At 37.9% G+C, this 19,112-nt stretch overlaps 1 protein-coding gene and 1 long non-coding RNA gene across 3 annotated transcripts in view; one reads left to right on the forward strand and one right to left on the reverse strand.

Annotated features, from left to right (window-relative positions):
- Positions 1 to 13,021, reverse strand: part of Cacul1 (CDK2 associated cullin domain 1) — a 75,629-nt gene extending 62,608 nt beyond the window's left edge. The window contains exon 1 of the mRNA XM_063244820.1: positions 12,375 to 13,021. Coding sequence (XP_063100890.1) covers positions 12,375 to 12,738 — 364 coding nt within the window. The 5' untranslated portion in view covers positions 12,739 to 13,021. The remainder of the gene's footprint in view (positions 1 to 12,374) is intronic.
- The window catches only part of LOC134475219 (uncharacterized), a 29,623-nt gene continuing 23,251 nt past the window's right edge, over positions 12,741 to 19,112 (forward strand). For both annotated transcript variants that reach the window (XR_010046246.1, XR_010046245.1), the window contains exon 1: positions 12,741 to 12,928. This is a non-coding gene — a long non-coding RNA (uncharacterized LOC134475219). The remainder of the gene's footprint in view (positions 12,929 to 19,112) is intronic.

A 19,112-nucleotide genomic window follows, 5' to 3' on the forward strand; every position in this document is an offset into this window, starting at 1 on the left:
TAAGGAACAGAAATATTAACACATTAATGTAAGAAAACATTCCAGAATTTTCTCAAGAGGAAAAATGTCATATACTGAAGAACAAAAATGACTTCTCTATTCACTGTAACATGCAAGCTTAAAATCAAGGGAGCAACACATTAAAAATCCAAGGCAAATTTCAGTTATGAATTCCATACCCAAAGTACTAGTATGAAAAAAGCATTTTTAGAAACATAAGACTTCAAACTTCATCACACATTTTGTCAGGAAGCCAATTACCAAAAAAAGGGAAAATATAATGAAGCAATCATTCCATCTATTTACAAAGTTTGTGAACGGCACCTATGCAGCGGTCCTAAAGAATAAACACAAACAAGAACAGCAACAGAAACAGGAACAAGACGGATAGCTTTGCAGGTAGACAAAAAAGACAAACACAGATTTGCCTGAGTATTTCAAAATACTATTCAGTAGATGGTGAATCTAATTAAGCTACTGAAAAGTTTTAAAAATATATTAACAAAATTATACAATCACAAACAAGGCAATTACCAGCGAAGTTCTCAGTGAGAGAAAATGTAATCTAAACACACTTTTGGCTCTTCAGTAAATATTTACATAGCTATATTGTAATCATTGCTTTATGATTAAACCAAAAATTCCAACATTAAAGGAACTGGGCAGGTAAGGTATATAGATGTATAAGAAAACTGGATCTTCGCCTCAATCATAAGAAATCAATTAATATATAAAAGTGATAATTTAAGCAATGGCGATTAACACATTGAAATGTGTGGGTAGCAGTAAATAATAGAACAGCCATATGTACATAGTCAAATGAGTGACTTTGGGTAACAGTTTCGGGAATGGGTAAGAGAAGGAACCACTAGTTATCACTATGTGTTTTTTCCTACAATTTGAATTTTTAAATTATAAACCTGCATTATTTAATAAGAGCAAAGCTTTGTTTTTTCAGGCCAGAGAGTTTAGTGAACATAAAATTTTCAAAAATGGTAAAAAAAAAATACACTGAAGTTATATTTTTGTTTCAGGATTTTTAATATTATAAGGCACAGGAAGTGACAAATCCCAAGAATTACCAACCGCCTCTGTATTTATGTACTTGAACATTCTGGATACCTTAAAAAAGAAACACACTGTCACACCTTCCTTCCTTTCACACCTAGATTAAAGTCATCGCTGGCTATCCAGTTACCAATAAAGAATACGTATATCCTCTCTCCCTCATCCCAAATTTTGTAGTCTTTAGTCCCTAAATATCTCCCTGCTTCCACAGCTTTATTTAATCAGGCCTCCATCTGTGTCTAAACTATAATAATTACAGCCCCTAACTAGTGCCTAAGCTCCATTCACTCTGCACTCTCACACTGTGGCAAATCTAAGTTGATTCTCTTAATATACTTCAGTAGCTTCCATTCCTACAGAAGACACTTCCTCACCATGGGCAGTCCATCACTATCTAGCCCTTTCTGTCTATTTAAGTTTAATTTGTGCCATTCTCTCCTCCCATCTGTGTTCCAGAAACAGTTTCAATTCTAGGTCTTGGAGGCTCAGGCTTCCCTCACCAAGGAAGTCTCAGTTCAATTTCTCGCTATCTTTCTAACCTCCTGGAAATGTCTCTTCATTTTCATAAGGATTCTCTTTCCCCTAGGCTATCAAACACATTTGTAACTTTTGTGCAGCATGTAATCATAATGTATCATAATTCTCTCTGCATCATCTCTCACATTAAACTGCCTCACTATTAGAGGCTAAACTATCAGTTTGACATATAATAAATAAACCACTGTTCAAAAAAATGCCATTCAGATGTCTAAGCACACCTACAACTACCTGTTAAGAGACCTAGAAGCTAATAAATACCCACAAAAATAGGAAAATGGAAGTCAGTTTTCCCTGCTGAGATACGACTACAAAAGAGATAGCAATATTGAACTTTTATCTTGTGCTTAACAGCTTATAAACAGCTTATAGTGTGATTACATAAGATCTACAATTACTGTTTGCAGAGAAAGTACACAACATTGACTTTCTCTTGGGATTTTGGACTAGGGCCTTGTATAAATATTAAAATGGCTTCTTCTTAAAGTTTCATCTATGCTACTTTATGTGATATACATGCCATGTGGCAAAGCAAATGTCTCAGTAAGATCAATATCGCAGTGATGTCTGCTGCAGCACAACTCTCCTAAGCTAGACGACAAGAAGCTACCAAACAACTACCACATATGTTGCAAACAATGCATATTTTAAGACAGAACATATTAAATGCTCCAAGAATCAATCTATCTGCAAACAAGTATATAGGCCGTGATGAACTGAGAGCCACCTTTCAGAATTAACAAAATAGTAACAGTTTTACTCAACACAAAAATCAATTTTTAATACACTTTTTAATCTAGTTAATTTTTCAAAATAAAACAATTTCACTCAGTTCGACTTAAAACACTATGAAGCTTTTGTTCATCTGGGGAACAACACCAGTGGTGTACTGGTTTGAGTTGTTTATTAAGTCTCCTTAGATCACAGAATATTAGCATGCCAATGTAAGATGTCCCGATTTGTTCACTCAGACCTCTCCTGAAACACTCAGCTCCCCAACAAATCCAGGACACCCTTCTATTCTGTTTAATACATTTGGAATACAAGCAGATGTGGTATTCTGATGTGCCCATCTGCTGTGCTCACTTGAGCGGCAGCTTTAAAAACCACTGTGTGCTTCTGTCCATTCTCTTCCTGTCTGCCAAGACTGACAGGACCCAGAAAAGAGCTGCCTGCTCTTCACAATCAGATGACACACAGAGTGACAGCCAACTCTCAGTTGCTAATGTAACCTGAGAAAGAAATGAACCTTTGTGGTTATGTAATCTCCTGAAATTTAGGAGTTATTTTCACATACTGCTGACTAATACTGAATGGGAAGTTAATCTAAAATTTACATTTTCCAAATTAGTTCCACCAAGGAAACGCACTTTAGTAAGATCTGGAAAGGCAAATCCAAGCAAACAACGTATTGTTGCGCATGGTTCTGTAAAAAAGACATGTAAGAGTTTGTGGCAAATTCCACATTTTGGTATCCAGTCAGGAAAGGAAGCGTCACGATGACCTAAGAACAGTAGCAATGACAGCAGCCTCGTCTCTAGAACACAGCATTGTCTCTAGAACACAGCCTTGGCGACCACGCCTCACTGGCCCCTACCCATCCAAACTTTCCAAAGATTTGTAAAGTACTTACTTCCCAGTATTACATTACTTCTTATGTGGATACTCAGCATGGTTTCTTGCACTGAACTATGGCTGATAAAATATTAAGTAAAGCCTTAGATAGTTACAGTAAGTAAACTCCCAAAAACTAGGAAGTTAGTTTTGGGTTTCTAACCTAACTGAATTTAAAAGCAATGATGACAACAGCCACCACTGGACTACATAGTTGTGTTAGTACACAGGGCATACAGCATCAAAGAGTTACTATAATGGTATCTGTGGCCATCTGAATAAAGTTCTTAGAGTAAACAATTTGACAGACTGCCACGGTAGTTATGATAGAAATGAGAGGTACAAGGCCCTGTCTGACTTGTCAACAGTTAAAAGCTAAAGAAAACAATTAGTTTAATGAAGGGAGGACTAAAGAGCAGCTATGGCTGCCATCAGGGGATGTTTTACTTCTTACAGATGCTGGATAGATCACTAAAAATCAAAAACAGAATGGTCCTAAAGGTCAAAGAATTATAAATTTAATTCCAAGCTTTGACAAAAGAAAAAGTAGTAGCAGTGACTGAAGGGTCCTGACAGTAGGACCCTGAGATCACAAACTGAGCCAGTTCAGTGCAATCTGACTGAGAATCCTAATCTCACAAACTTCACAAGCCTTCCTTGCTTAAAAAGCACCCCTCCTCACCAGCATTAGGCTAACTTTAAATGAATGAAGAGCCTGCATGAAAGAAATGGACGTTCTCTCGGATCTTGTATCTCACATAGCCTCACTGCTTTAGACCTCTAATTTGAATCAGATTTCCCAGGGGAAACTAAGTGAACAGAAGACAATCTACACTCCAAAAGACCTATGAGACTAACACTTTGTGCATACTAGCAGAAACCTCAGAATTCTGTATGTGGAAATGGGTCCTGAAGATGTCAAATATGGAAGAAAGAAATTTTAGATAAGACTGGAGTTATCAAAAGGAATGTACTTAATATTCTCTGCCCACTGTACTACCTCAAAAAGCTAGGCTCGGCTCTTACAGTTTGCTTGATTAACTGACTGAAACCTGAATTCAACATCTGTCTGCATTAAAAATATCTGGAACTCTGCTTACATTTTTAAGAGCAGATTAAACACACCAAAAAAGATCAGGAAGCATGAAGAAACATCAATAAAAGCTACCCAAACTAAAGCACATGGAGGGGAGAGAAAATGAAGTTTCAGTGACCCAAAATATAATAAGTGATCTAACATATATGTAAGGGGAGAGGGGCTAAAAAAATAAAAAGGGCCATTTTCCAAACCTGACAAATTCTAAAACCTCACAAATCCAGGAATCTCAAAAAGCACAGACTTAAGGAAAACCTGTCCCAGAATATCAAATTGCTGAAAATTTAAAGTAAAAAATCTTAAAAATAACCAGAAGAAAGGGACATAGTAGATAGAGAACAACAATAAGACCATTTATTTTAAAAAGTTTTAAAGTTTTGACAGGAAAAACAAACAAGTAAACAAAAAAAGTTATAAAATTCCATACCTAGCAAAAAATAGCCTTAAAAATGAAAGTAAGCCAAGAGTGGTAGCACAACTGTAAGCCCAGTGCAAGACTAGCCTGCGCTACAAAGTGAGTGCAAGGCCAGCCTGAATAGTGAGACACTGTCTCAAAAAAAAAAGGAAAGAAATAAGAACATCTATAAACAAAAGCTTAATAAATATTTAAGGCTAACAGAAGTGCACCATCAGTATTAAAGTCTTATAGTGAAAGACAAAAAAATACAAACTTGGATCAAACGAAAAAACAGGGACAAGAATAACAACTGTTAAGGTAAATATAAAAGATTTCTTTTCCAGTTTTTCTAATTTAAAAAGTCAATTTCACGTATATATTCCACTAATATGAAAAATCCAGAAAAAAATCCACAGACAGGTCATACTGGAAGATGCCGCGAGATGGGGTCAGGAAGAGATAGAAAGTAACTGCTTAACAGATATAAAATGTTACTGTAGAGTGATAAAAATGTTTTGGAACAGAAGAATAGTTTCACCACACTGTAAATTTATTAAGTAATACTGAATTGTGCACTTTAAGATTGTTGATTTTACACTATAGGAATTTTGCTTCAATTTTTTAAAAAGGTAAACAACTGTTTTGGTAAATTATAAACAGTCTATACAGGGGTGATAACAAGTTTAAGTAACATGATAACTATATGATGACAGCATAAAGGAAGATTGAAGAAAGTATACTATTAGAATTTTACATTATACATAAAGTTCTGTAATCTAATGTTACTTGAAGATGTAGTTTGTTATAAATAAATAATTATAAATTATAAAATAAGCACAAAAGGAAAAAAGAGCATGCTAATAAGCCAAACTGAAGACAAAACTAAGTCATAATGGTCTTAACATGGTAATTAAAAGGCAAAGGCCACAGGTCTAGATTTTTTAAAAGATCCATCCATGTGTTGTCTACAAGAAATGTACCTGTCACATATAGCTTAAAAATAGTAACTGGAAAAGAAGTATCATGCAAACACTAATCCTTTTTCAGGCAGACTGATCAGAAAAGTAGTCTTATGGGTAAGGAACATTAGCAGGGATAAGTAAAGAGATCCCATCATGATAAAGCAGTCAACTGTAAAGAAGACAAAGCAGGAAAAAAAAAAAAAAAAAGACAGAACAAGCTATAGTACCTTTCCTCACAATAGCCAGCGTTGCTGTTTCTAGGGGGTTCTTCTATATGGCTTTTTCTTTTTACGAGCCACAAGCTCACTTTGCAGAGCCAGTCTATCTCTAATTCTTCACTTTTACTTTTTCAAAGAAACTCTGCCATTCCTTATGAGGAGGAGGAGGAAGAGATGGAGGAGGGTAGGGTAGGGGGTGCATGGGGGAAGTAGGAAAAAGGCAACAAAACAATTCCAAGCGCAGTATAATAAATGAGAGATTTGCTGAATGTAACTGCAACTCAAACATATACGGTCAACAACTAAGCTACCAAAATACCTCAGTAAGGAAAGGGCAGTCTTTTCAACAGTTCTGACACAACTTGGACATTCATGTGGGAAAAAAAGGAGCTTCAATCCTTATCTCACAGCTCTACACACATATCAACTCATAACTCAGGTCACAGAACTAAACAGAAAAGCTCTCAAATTGTAAAATTTCTACAATGTAAGAGAAAAACTTTCTGACTTTGGGGTAGGCAAATATTTCTTAGGATGCAAAAGCACCAGTCACAGACAACATTGATAAATTAACATCAAAATTTAAAAACATCTGCACTTTGGAAGACATTGTTAAGGAAAAAGACAAGCCAGAGAAAAATATTCATAACATGTATATCAGACACAACCCATTTTCAAAATTTGCAATTAACTTTTAAACACAGTAAGATAAACCCATGAAATGAGAAAATGATTTGAACAGATTCTCATAAAACCAAAAATCAATGAAAAAGCCAAAGGGTACATGTGAAAGAAAAGTGCAAAAAGAAATCATAATGAACTACTTATTGCTTACCCTATAGAAAATGTAGTGTTCAAAAAGCTAACACCAAGAATGTGGTGCCTGTTCAGTTTAAGTGCCAATAAGTATTTGGAACAACTGATACTGTCATACTCCATGGGTGGGAATGTACAACAGTGCAATCATGGAAAATAATTCGGCAGCTGGCCATGAAGATAAACATATAGCTAATATATGATCAAAGAAGTCCACTTGTAGGTATTTATACACAAATCTATGTCTACACAACCTTGAGCATGTTGTTCAGAGCAGATTTATTCATAATAGCCAGAACTAAAAACTCAAATGATGAATAAATGAATAAACTATGTGTGGTATATTTTAAAAAACTACTCAACCATCAAAAGGAATAAAGAAACTGATACATGCAAGAATTCATGGAATAATCTCAAAAGCTGGGTAACAGTGACGCCAAGCACAAAAAATAGTGTGTATGATTTCACTTATATGAATTTTCTAGTGACAGAAAGTAGATCAGTGGATGCCTGGGATGAGGCCAGGGTTATGGACTGCAAAGAAATATAAAGCATGGTTTTGAGTAATGGAAAAGTTTCAGCTCTTGAGGGGGAAAAAGGAGATACTAAGGATTGAACCTAAAGCCTTTGCACTGAACTACATCCCCAGCCCATTTTTTAATATTTTGACACAAGAATCTTGGTAAGTTACTATGTTGCCAGACTGAGCTCAAACCTGCAATCCTCCTGCCTTAGCTTCCCAGTGTGCTAGAAATGAGATTACAGGCAAGCACCACCAAGCATGCCTTCATTTCTTGATTAACATGGTAGTTATTACTAATGAGACAATGCTCCTCTAGCCTCCAACAATCCTCTAAGTTTAAGTATGCCAACAATTCAAAGCCCTGAGCAATCCTTAAACCTGTACCTGGTAACCCTGAAAGAAGAGATAGCATCTCCTCCTAAACAAACAGCAGACTTGCTTACTGCCTTCTCTAAAAGGAGGCTGTGTCCAGATAGCAGACAGCCTGAGGCCCAAGTGAGTTACTCAGTGAGTTCAAGGCCAGGGTGAACTACAGACCTTGACTCAAAAAAACAAAACAAACAAACAAACAGAAAAGCAGTGAGTTCCCCAAATGTTCTCTAGTTGCCACACAAGCCCATTAAGAGAATATCCATCTTTCTATTAAATCATCCTCATGGGACTGGGTGGGGGGAAATTATGCAAATATGTTCATTCTTATGCTGTTAGCTGTACTGTAAATAGTACATTCCTCTGTGTCTGACACAGGAGTCTCCTGGCTTTTGCCAGCATCCAGTAATAACACTAATAGGCAAGCTTTTCATTTGCAAGTGCATAGAATAAAATCAAATTTCAAACTTGTTACTGTACATGGGTCAGACTCATCAAACCACACATCAAACCTGAGTACACTGTACTAAATATAAATTGTAGGGGAAGAGAAAAGGTATAGAAGAAGGAAATAAGCAAAGAGAAAAGAGAAGAAAACGGGTAATACAGTTTCCTGACCTGTGGAGGCAAAGCTGTATTATAGGACAAGCCCATCCAACAAAACAACAAATATCCCTGTGAGAACTAGAGGATGTTCCAACTTCAAAGACTTGATGGTAACCATTATCACACTGTAATTTCAATGTGGCCAAAGAGATGAGTCTCAGAGAAAAGACTGTAGATTACAGTTAATACATCTAGTGGAGACTCCAATTTTAAATGTCCCAGATACAGTATCATCACTAGGACAAATCAACATGGCCCCTAGTAATATGTAAGTTTTCAAAACTTCAAAAACAGATCACAAAAGCTGTTTGTATCTCACAGTCCAGTAATACCTTTACTATCTTGGCTCAGAGCTGTATCAGCGCTCTAACTCTGGTTTCATTATCTGGTCCACAGAGACTCTACGCATCTCAACAGCACACAAGTCCACAATCCTTTTAATAATACTTGTGTATTATTAAAATTTCCTATTTTCTAAACTATTTATTAATGCCCTTTGCCTGTTTTTCTAGAGGATGCTGCCCTTTTACTGTTGATTTGTAATTTCTTATTTAGTCAAATAGGAAGCTCTTGCCAATTTTAAGCACTGTAAATATTTTTCCCTCATTTGCTGAATGAAAACTTTTTATTTTTAAATAATCAAAGTCATTATTTTTAACCTGTACAAGCTTTTCAATCATTTAGAAGTCCTTCCCTGCCCATGGGAAAGGGTTTCCTCAACATTCTGTATTAACTTCATATTTTTTTCTTTTCAGAGGTCTGTAATTCATTCCAAGTCCATCCTGTTTATAATGTCGTTTGTTTTTTGGCTTACAGTGAGACATTCTCCCTAACATATGACTCTCTTTCCAGTGATATATGATGTTATCTTCACTTTTCCCCCCCACCAGGAATCAAACTCACCACCTCACACTTGCCAGGCAGATGTTGTGCTGTTGAGCTATATCCCCAAGTGTTTTATATATATATATATACACACACACACACACACACACACATTTTTTTTTCTTTTTTCCAGTACCTGGGATCGAACTCATGACCGTCTGCTTGCAGGGCAGGTGCTTATGCTGCTGAGCTAAATCCCCAGCCCCTATTTTATATATATACATATATATATTCCCCTCACCTCTAATTTGTTCCTCTGCACTTATACCAGTTCTTACATTTATACATTTATATGAGCTGCTATTACTACAGTTTTGAAATGTTTTTATTTCTGATAAGGCAAGTCAGCCCCCAAAATGAATCTTTGTGGGGTTTTTTTGGTTGGTTGGTTGGTTTTGGTACAAGGAACTGAACTCAGCATCTTTGCCAGACAGGCCCTTATGCCACTGAGCTATATCCCCAGCATAAAACAAATCTTTAAAACTGTAATTCCCAAATTTTACTCACCTACCATAAATTTTAGATTTAGGTTTACTGAGTTTCTCAAAGAAGTCAAAGTGTAATTGGGATGCCATGCAACATTGAAAGTAAAATAGAGAAAACCAGTATGTTTATAATCAGATTAAGGGCACAGAACCTTCTGCCATTTGTTTAGATACCCTTCTAGCTCCTTAGTGTAGTTTTGAAATTTCTCCTTAAAGACCCTGTATATTCTTAGGTTATTTTCTATAGAGGCTTTATAGTTTGTTTGCTATTTTGAATATGGTATCTACTTTTGACTACTTTAAGAGCTGTGTGTTATTTTTTGTAGGTTGGCCTTGAATCTCAACAACTCCAAACTCTTACTAATCCTAACAATTTTTTTTCTCATTAGTACTTGTTGGTAGTACTTGCTGATCACATTCCTCCTGGGAAGTGGTATATGTACTGTTTTTCATTCCCTCTCCCCTACCCCATCCTTCCCATCCGTCCATCTCTTGGTCCCCTTCCTGTTTGCAAAGTCTCACTACTTCCGATTTTAATAATTTAATAAATACTCTCTGAAAATATGATTTGTTTACCTTCCAGCATTTATAACTTACTTTCCTTTCTTATAATTTTAACCAGGACCTTTCTTACTATGTAACCAGTGATGAATAGGGACATCTTTATCTTCTTATCATCTTAAAGTGAACATATCTAAAATTTCTCCACAAATTATAATTATTCCCAGTACATTTTTGTTAATGATTTTTATCTAGCTAGCTTGCCAATAGCATTTATCATAAATAAGTGCTAGATCTTATCAAAGGAGACAATCATAATTTTTCTTTCTTCCATTAATGCAAAATTTCATTAACAGAAATATAATGTTGAACTATGAGATGTCTAGGACAAACTATAGATTATGTTTCTTTTAACATAGCTGTGTGTGTATGTGTGTGTGTGTTTTGGGGTTTTTTGTTTTGTTTTTTTTTTTTTGGTATCAGGGATCAAACTTTCAACCTCCGGCTTACCAGGCAGGCGCTCATGCCACTAAGCTAAACTGTTGGTCCCCACACATAGTTGTATTTGATGAGTTGGTATTATGTGACATTTTTCATCTCCATACTAATAAGTGAAACACACCCACACGTTTTTTTTATCTAGTACTAGAATTAATATATCACTAATCTCATAAAACAGGTTTGGCATTTTTTTTCTTATTTTCCACAACATGTAAAAAAGTAATTTAAGTGTTAAGTTTGATATCTAAGTATATGGATCCAGAGTTTTCAAAAGGGGAAGTCTCTAACAATAGTACTTCAGTTCATAAAATCTTATTTCAAGCTATGTCTTCTGATACCAACTTTCAGAGTTGGTAAGTTTTCTAAGAATTACACTAGGTTTTCAAATTTACTGACATACAGTAATTAAATGCTCTTTTTAAAAGCCTTGTAATTTTTCATTTTATATTTATTTATACTATATCTTTTTTTTCTTCATCGACCTTATCACAGGTCTGCCCAGCTTATTAATGTTCTCAAAGGCCTATCTTTTGGTTTGGCACATTCTTTTGTTGCTGACTTCACGGATTTCTGCTTTTAACTGCTGTTTTTTTAATTCTTCAAGTGAAGTTTGCTTAAGCACCAACGCAAGCTTCCTACAGCATTTTCGTAAGTCGTACTGTCACTTTGTACAAGGTCTAGTTTCACAACATAGCCTTCAACACAAACTACATAATATAAGTGGTATTCTCAAATGGTATGCAAATCTTACCAACCACACCTACACATCATTGTCTGACTAAAGCAATGCGATGAAGGCAAGTAAGGTGGTATGCTGTTCCCATAAAAAATAAAAGGTTTAGTAAGGATATGACTACATATCAGTATCAAGGCAAATATTTTCTGTGCACAGCTAAATGAATAACTACTGGTATAGCTTGATAAAATCAGTAACTAGAAATAAAATCTCCAGTTGCTTCACCACTGGCCATTCAAAATTTAAAGTTAATAACGAGAAAAACCCCTAACCACCACAGCTGGAGGGGCGCAAAAGTACATTTTTTTCCCCAGTTATGGAAGGCTCTGGGACAGTTGCAGATTAAAAAATAAATTTTAACTTTAACTCTTTGTGCCGGAAACTGTTAAGATATATCATAATGAAACTCAACATGCAACAAAATCCTGGATTTGGACGCATATTGAGTTGCTTACTTTTGAGCAGAGATTAGGAAAAGTGATGTTATACAACAGCTTTCAAACCGGTATCACAGCTCCCATTGCACTACCAAGCAAATTATACATTTCTCTGCTAGGATACAAAAGTTAACGTTGAAGGCAAGGAACAGGTGTAGATCATAAGTCAACTTTGAAATTCCTGACTTAAGACTGGGTAAAGCACAGGAACACGAGTTGCCAAATTTCTTTTCTCTCTTTGGCTGCTTAGGCTGAGGGCCTTTCCCTAACGAAACTCAGGCAGTCTTCTTTTCCCCTCACCTTTGAGGGTGAAACTTTAAGGGAGGAAGGAGAAAAAAAAAGTCCTAATGTTGAGAGCGAGCCCGAAGTGATAAGTATCGCGTTTGTAGCAGAACTTGGGGCAGCTCGCGGACCAGGCTGCTCTTCTACGCCGCGTAATACAAGAAGCCAGGGCCGCTCAGGCACCGGCCACTGACACCACACGAAGAGGGAGGGGGCGAGAAGGGGAGGAGAGGAGAGACCCAGGCCAGAAACAAAGGAAAAGGGGCTGCTCCAAGAAGGGGTGGATGCGGCGTCCGGGTGGGGAGGAGAGACCAAGGCTGCCGAGGAAAAGCTGGACTCACAGAACTTGGAGGTGGAGGTGTTGATGTTGATCGTAGAGCTGGGGGTGGGGGCGGGGGTCGCCTTGGCCACGGCGGCGGCCGCGTCGCAGCCCTTCAACATCATAATCACCCCATTGCCGTCCGGCGGTGGCGGTGGCAGTGGCCCCATCGGGAGCCCCTCCTTGGGGCCTTTCCTGTCCACGGAGACCGCGGGCACAGCCAGCAGCTGCCCGCCCGGAGGCTCGCAGGCCGGGATGGGGATCGATGAGGGGGGCGGCGGGGGCTGCCGGAAGCCGTCCACGGCGGCCTCCCAGTTGTTGTGGTTCTGGTCGTCCATCATCGCCTCGTAGATGAGCACCTCCTCCTCTTCCATGCTTTCCTCCATCCTGCTGGCCCCCGGCACCCGCCCGCCTCACAGGCACCTGCCGCCCGTCTCAACCCCGGGCCAGGGTGCACCGCAGCTGGCTCGAGCTCACATCTCCGGGGTCCGAGACGGGCGCTGCGGGGAGGGCAGCGGCGCGCCGGGTCTCACACTTTCCGCCAGACCGAACCTCCTGGAGACCCGGCTGGTTGAGGTAGGTGCTCCGGAGTTCGCGTCCTGGGAGAGGCAGCCGTAAAGCAGCAGCGCTGTTCACGACATTTTACAGCAGCTTCCAACAGAAGGTTGGTCAGGGCGCAGGGGGAGTGGCCAGGGGGTCACGTGGTACGAGGGACGCGTCTGGAGGAAAAAAAAGGGGACGGAAGCTGTGAATCACTCCCACGCGATAGGACTGAGTTTTGCCCAGCCTCGGCCCAGTGCTGAGAGGGGTGGGGCGGCAGGAACGGAGGAACATACATCGGCTCCACCCCCGGGCTAGTTTAAAGGGATAAGGAAGTTTGATGTGCGCTTGCGCAGGCGGGTTACCAAGACGACGACGTGCGTAGTTAGTTTAGAATCTGCTAGCAAATTGGTCCGCTGTCGTTGTAGCCACAACCAGTTGGTAGCGTTTTTCTGTTTGAGGGGTTTCCGGGCTTAGTACCTCCGAGTGCTTTGCAACTCCAGCCTTTGCTTGGGGACGGGTATGAAGCCACAGGAGGCTTCGGAGTCTGATTATAAATGGATCAGAAGGCCTTGGGTGGATTTTTTGCCGGCCCATTCCTCAACCTTGTCACCCAAAATCCAGAATAAAAACCGAATCGGGACAAGTTGGCGATAATGCGGTTGAGGTATTCAGTGGGTCACCCTGCCGCACCCCCTTGCTGGGGATGAATTTGGAGTTTCTACTTGACTATGCTAGTGCACTTACCACGATGCTACTCTTCAGTCTTCCCTATGGTTTCAAAATTGTTTATCTGGTGTACACACTGAGGCCAGAAATCTTTTTTATGCCTGTTTTTTTTAAACTTCGTGCACTATTTCAAAAATCTGACTACAAATTGAATGTGTGTCTCGTGAAGATCAGAAAAATAATTTAATTTTTTTCCTCAAATTTGCATTCTCAAATTATAGTAGCATATGAAAATGTTATAATTATTTGTTGGAGCTCAGCTTAGCTAATGATAAGTTGTCTAACCTTCAATTGCATTTGTTCGTAGGTAATCTTTATTTCTATAGAATATGTAATTAGTGTGCAGTGAAAAATTACCTTTGATGTACTTAAGTAGCCACATTTTCTTGAGCTTCAATATGTATATTTTCCCAATTTGTTCTGTACTATATTTACCATGTTTACCAACCACTTGGAATGATTTAATTTTAGCTAATGCTGCCCTCATATTAATCAGTGACTTTTCTAAATCAGTACACTGTTTAATTCTCTGACCTTGGGACATTTAGGGATACAAAAAAAATTTTTTTTAATAACAGATTTTTTTTCCAGACAACTGATAGCTTTATCACAGACTCATTGATGGTGAGTGTGTCAAGAGGTTGTGACATAATAAAAGATCCAGTACACAGGGAAGGTATGAAAATCATAAATATGTCTCTAATATATTTAAAGCAAAAACTTGAAGTAAAAGATATATCAACATTAGAGGAGGTGATTTTATATATCTTGATAGATTGAAATGGGTTTGGTATGCCCCCCGTAAAAAAAAAAAAAAAGATAGTTCCATGTCCTAATCCCTGGCACCTGTGAATATTTGGAAAAAGAATCTTTGCAGATATAATTAAATCAAAGCTCTTGAAATCCCTGGATTACCCAAGTGGACTATGGATTTAATGACAAGTACCCTTCTAAGAGAAGGGCAGAGGGAGATGCGAGGTCTATAGCAGACAGGGAAGAGAAGGTAGAGGCACTGCGACCACAAAAACAGAAACTGGAGTAATGTAGCAAGTCAAGAAGTAGCTATCCAATCCGGAAGAACCAAAAATAGAATTGTTGAGCACCTCCACAGGGAGTGTGACCATGACAATACCCTGATTTCAGGTTTCTAACTTCCAGAACTTTAAGACAATAAATACTTCTCTGTTGTTTCTTATAATTTATTAATTAGAAGTAGACAGTGGTATGGCTGTAGGAGACTAATACATAGATCAAGGTATGATGATTTAGATCTTGACATGACTCCCAAAACATAGGTGCTAAGAGCATTGGTTGCCAGTTGATGCACTCTTTAGAAAGTGACTGGAGAGTTCTAACTTCACCAGTGGATTAATCCATTGATGAGATCATACTTTGATGGCATTGTTGGGAGTTGATGAAAACAGGCAAGAGACATGACCTTGGGCTCTGCTCCCATCTCTTTCCCTTTCACTGTTTCCTGGCTGCCATGAGGCAAGCAACTCTCCTCCAGTACACCCTTGCGCTGTGATTTTTCTGCTTTTAACTATAGCAATGGAGCCAGCCAACCACGGACTAAAAATCCTACAACCATAAGCCAAAATAAAGCTTTCTTCTTTCAAATTGCTCTTCTCAGGTATATTGTCCCAATGACAAAAAGGTGATCAATACAGAGAGGACAGAAAAACAAAAAAACAAAAGACTCTTTAGTTAAATAACACAAATTTCCACATTTAATTTAGTAGAGATATATAGAATCTTGACTCAAAAACTGCAGAATACACCTTCCTTCCATAAATATGTAAAACATTTACAAAAATTGAACATACTAGATACTAAAGCTAGTCTCTCTAGATGTTTAAGGATTTTGTTGTCATACAACCATATCTGATCACTATTCAGTTAAGAGTCGGTTACTAAAAGGTAATCAGTGAATCCTGATACTTCTGTTCTTTCAACCAATTCATGGGTCAGAAAATCAGAGAACAGGTTAATGTGGCTTTCCTCACAACAGCCTTCCCTGCGTCATCCAGGGTGTACTCTTATCTTTTTTCTCTTTTACTCAGCTCCTTCACTATTCACTTTTACTTTTTCAAATGAACACTGTCGGGGCTGGGGATTTAGCTCAGCGGCATAAGCACCTGCCTTACAAGCAGGCGGTCGTGAGTTCGATCCCTGATACCGGGAAAAAGAAAAAAAAAAGAACACTGTCAATGTCTAAAAAAAAGAAGGAAAATTTTAGAATAAAGAAATTGGTACAATGATAGCCATATAACTTCCACTCATTTTCATCACAGTGAGAACTACACAGTGGTACCTCAGTCCACAAACTCAGTTCTTCCACAATACTGGTTGCAAACTGAACTGGATGAAAACTGAATGAAATTTCCCCCAGAAGGTCAACATGGAACCTAACCATTGAATTTCTTCAGTTCTCATCCAACTCAGTTTGCAGCCAGAATTGTGGAAAGAATCAAATTCATGAACCAAGGTACCACTGTCTATGTAAAATATACCCAAGGGGCCAGGGATATAGCTTGGCGGGATAGCAGCTGCCTGGCAAGCATGAGGTCCTGAATTCAATCCCTGGTACCCTCCCTGCCAAAAATTCTGTAAAATATATCTATAAATTTGTATATGTAAAAAGGCTAATTCAAAACATTAATCACAGTTATTTACAGAAAATAGGATTATTGTTTTAATCTTTGTGTCTTTCAATGTTCTCTATAGTAAGCATGTATTATTTTTATAAGTAGAAAAATGTTCCAAAATTTAAAGATTAAAACAAATAACATTAAGAAAGTATAAATTTGGATATCATAGGTTATAATGTTCGTTTTGGCTTCCAGAAGCAGAAACTTCAAGTTTAAAAATGCTTAAAACTCTGAATATTCACTGGCTAACAGACTGACAAGTTCTAGGAAGGGTGAAGGTGAAGCCTAGTTCAGCCAGGCCCTCCGCCCTTCTGCCATGTTCTTTGTCAGAAAAGTGGCTTTCACAGCCCAGGCCTCATACACACTGACAGCAGTGTGAAGACAAAGAGGCCCCTGAATTCTGGTGACTCTATTGTGAGCAAACTTTTCAGAAGCTCTCAGCAAACAATCTCAGTGTCTCATTCTTGAATCAATGACCTGGCCTTTCATCCTGGGTTCCAGAATCATCTACTGGAAAAAGTATAAATTTACTTCTAGAAATTAAGGCCAACATCTGGACTTTAAAATAGGGTCAGTTTCTCCTTAAGACTTTACCTAAAATGGGAAGAACAAATATTAGGGTCAATTTGAGAGGTTGAAATGAGTGTTGACAATAATGCCCATTACAGGCCCAAATACCTAATGACTATTCATTATATAATCTTATCTAATTTTTCTACTATCTTCCCTTCCTGAATACCTCCCTATTCAATATACTTATGTAAAATGCTGTATGTACTGATTAGAATAAAAAAAGACGCAACTCATGTTTGTTTAAGTACAAAATGCGTATGTGGCCAATGGCCAAATATAAATGGACAAGACTTGGAGAGAGGCAGAGACTGTATCACTAAGAATTAATCCTTGTACAGCTTTAAATACTTTGATATTACCTTTCCCACAATTACATCTACTTGAAATCTTATATCAAGTCTTTTTTCTTTCGTCAACTCCTGTAATATCGCCTGTACTAAATATCAAGTATATTTTTATAAGAGAAAGCAAAGTTTATTATTGTAACCATTACATATTTTCATATATTCTATCAGCCTAACTCTTGCATTGTTAATAGAAGATGAAATTGCTCAGAGATGAACCATAAGAGAAAGGAGAAAAAAATGTAAGAAAAAAAATCCACAAACTATGCATGCTTTTTCTAAATAATGAAGTAAGAACCAATTGAAAGAAGACTATAGTAGACAACATACAGACACACAGATGATTTCTTTTAACTGTCATTTGATAAGTTGACTATTATGTGAGGGAAATAACATGGAAAACTTTAAAATGCAACTTGGTGGAGTTAAACTACATTAGGATAAAGAAGAATGAAAGGTTCTTTAATCCTTAGGCAAATATAATTGTACCAATATAATGTTGACAAAGCAATGTTTGTGAATGTATAATGCAGTTGGAAATCTAAATGCACAGCTATGGGAATGATCTTGATTAGAAAGCAAGAGGATTAGAATCATGTAAATAACTCAAGTCTCAATAGTTGCACACTGAGATTACTGCTTACGATGAAGATGTGTAGCCACTCGGGGGAGTATTTTCTATTTGTATTTCTTTCTGTGTTGGATTTTGTTCTTTCCTTTTATAAAGATCTTAGCATCTGAATTCTAATTTCCCTCCTAGCAGGGGAACAGAGATAATAATGTACAGTCTGTTGTAAACCTGATGAATTTAGGAGCTGAAGAAAATGACTTTAGGCTAAAGAAGGCTGTAGCAGGGGAAAGGTTTTCCCACTAGTGCTGTTTTCTAGGATTATTACTCTGTCATTCATAAATATCTCTGTGGCACTGGGACTACAAGCATAAATAGATAACACTGCTTCTGCCCCTCATCAAGCTTCTGTTACGGTGTCAATTATTAAGCAATTAACCATATCATGACTGGCACTATGAAGGAAAATACTGGGTGCTACAAGAGGGCGTCACCAAGAAAATTACTTTCAGGAATCAAGGAAAACCTCTCTATAAAAGAATGTTTCTGTTAAGTTGAAAAAGTGGGTAAAAATTATCAAGGCAGCAAACATTGCAGACCAAAGAATCAACGTGATGGAAGGGATTGGATGCTATCTGCACACTGAGGAAAGGCACCGAGAACCAAGTAGACTGAAGTAAAAGGGAAGGAAGGGTATGGCATACGGGGGAAAGGTAGGCTATCACTGGGTTATGTGTGCCTTTCTGAAGGACCTATGTTTCTTTCTAAATAACTTGTACCTTACGAAGGTGTTTAACTGTCCTACAACAGATGGCCTATAGAAAAGAAAAGAGTGAAAACAGAAACCAATCAGAGAACTGTGGCAATACTTCAGGGAACAAATGGATGGTGGCTTGGACTTAGGGACAAACATAGTAGTGGAAGGCTGCAGACTTATTTTGATATTAGAATGAACAGGACTTGGTGCTGGATTAAGTATTAAAGAGGAGGGAAAGGAATATTCCAAGCATGCTTACTCTGATGTAGACCTGGACTGGTGATCATATGTCAACCCAAAGCTGCAGTTCAATCAGAAGCATACAATTAAAGAGTTCAGTGAAGGATAGAAATGCTTCAGTCATGAGTTTCAAGCTGAACCAGAAAATAAACACAGGCAGGACAGATTGCTAGAGAAAAGGTAGAGTTGCTCATGGGTGAGAGGTTTCAAGAAGTTGAAGAGCTATATACCAAGGAGGGTCCATACTTGAGCAAGAAACTAGCAGTATAGGTCATAAACCAGTAGGTTATGTGAACTGATAATTTCAAAGATGGTGTGGTTGCTGTTGATGGCAATACTATTTTAGATATAGTAGAGA

This window comes from Cavia porcellus, unplaced genomic scaffold (genome assembly GCF_034190915.1).
Source record: "Cavia porcellus strain 051 isolate PalLab524CR breed Dunkin Hartley unplaced genomic scaffold, mCavPor4.1 scaffold_2, whole genome shotgun sequence".
In the NCBI taxonomy this organism is placed as follows: Eukaryota; Metazoa; Chordata; class Mammalia; order Rodentia; family Caviidae; genus Cavia; species Cavia porcellus.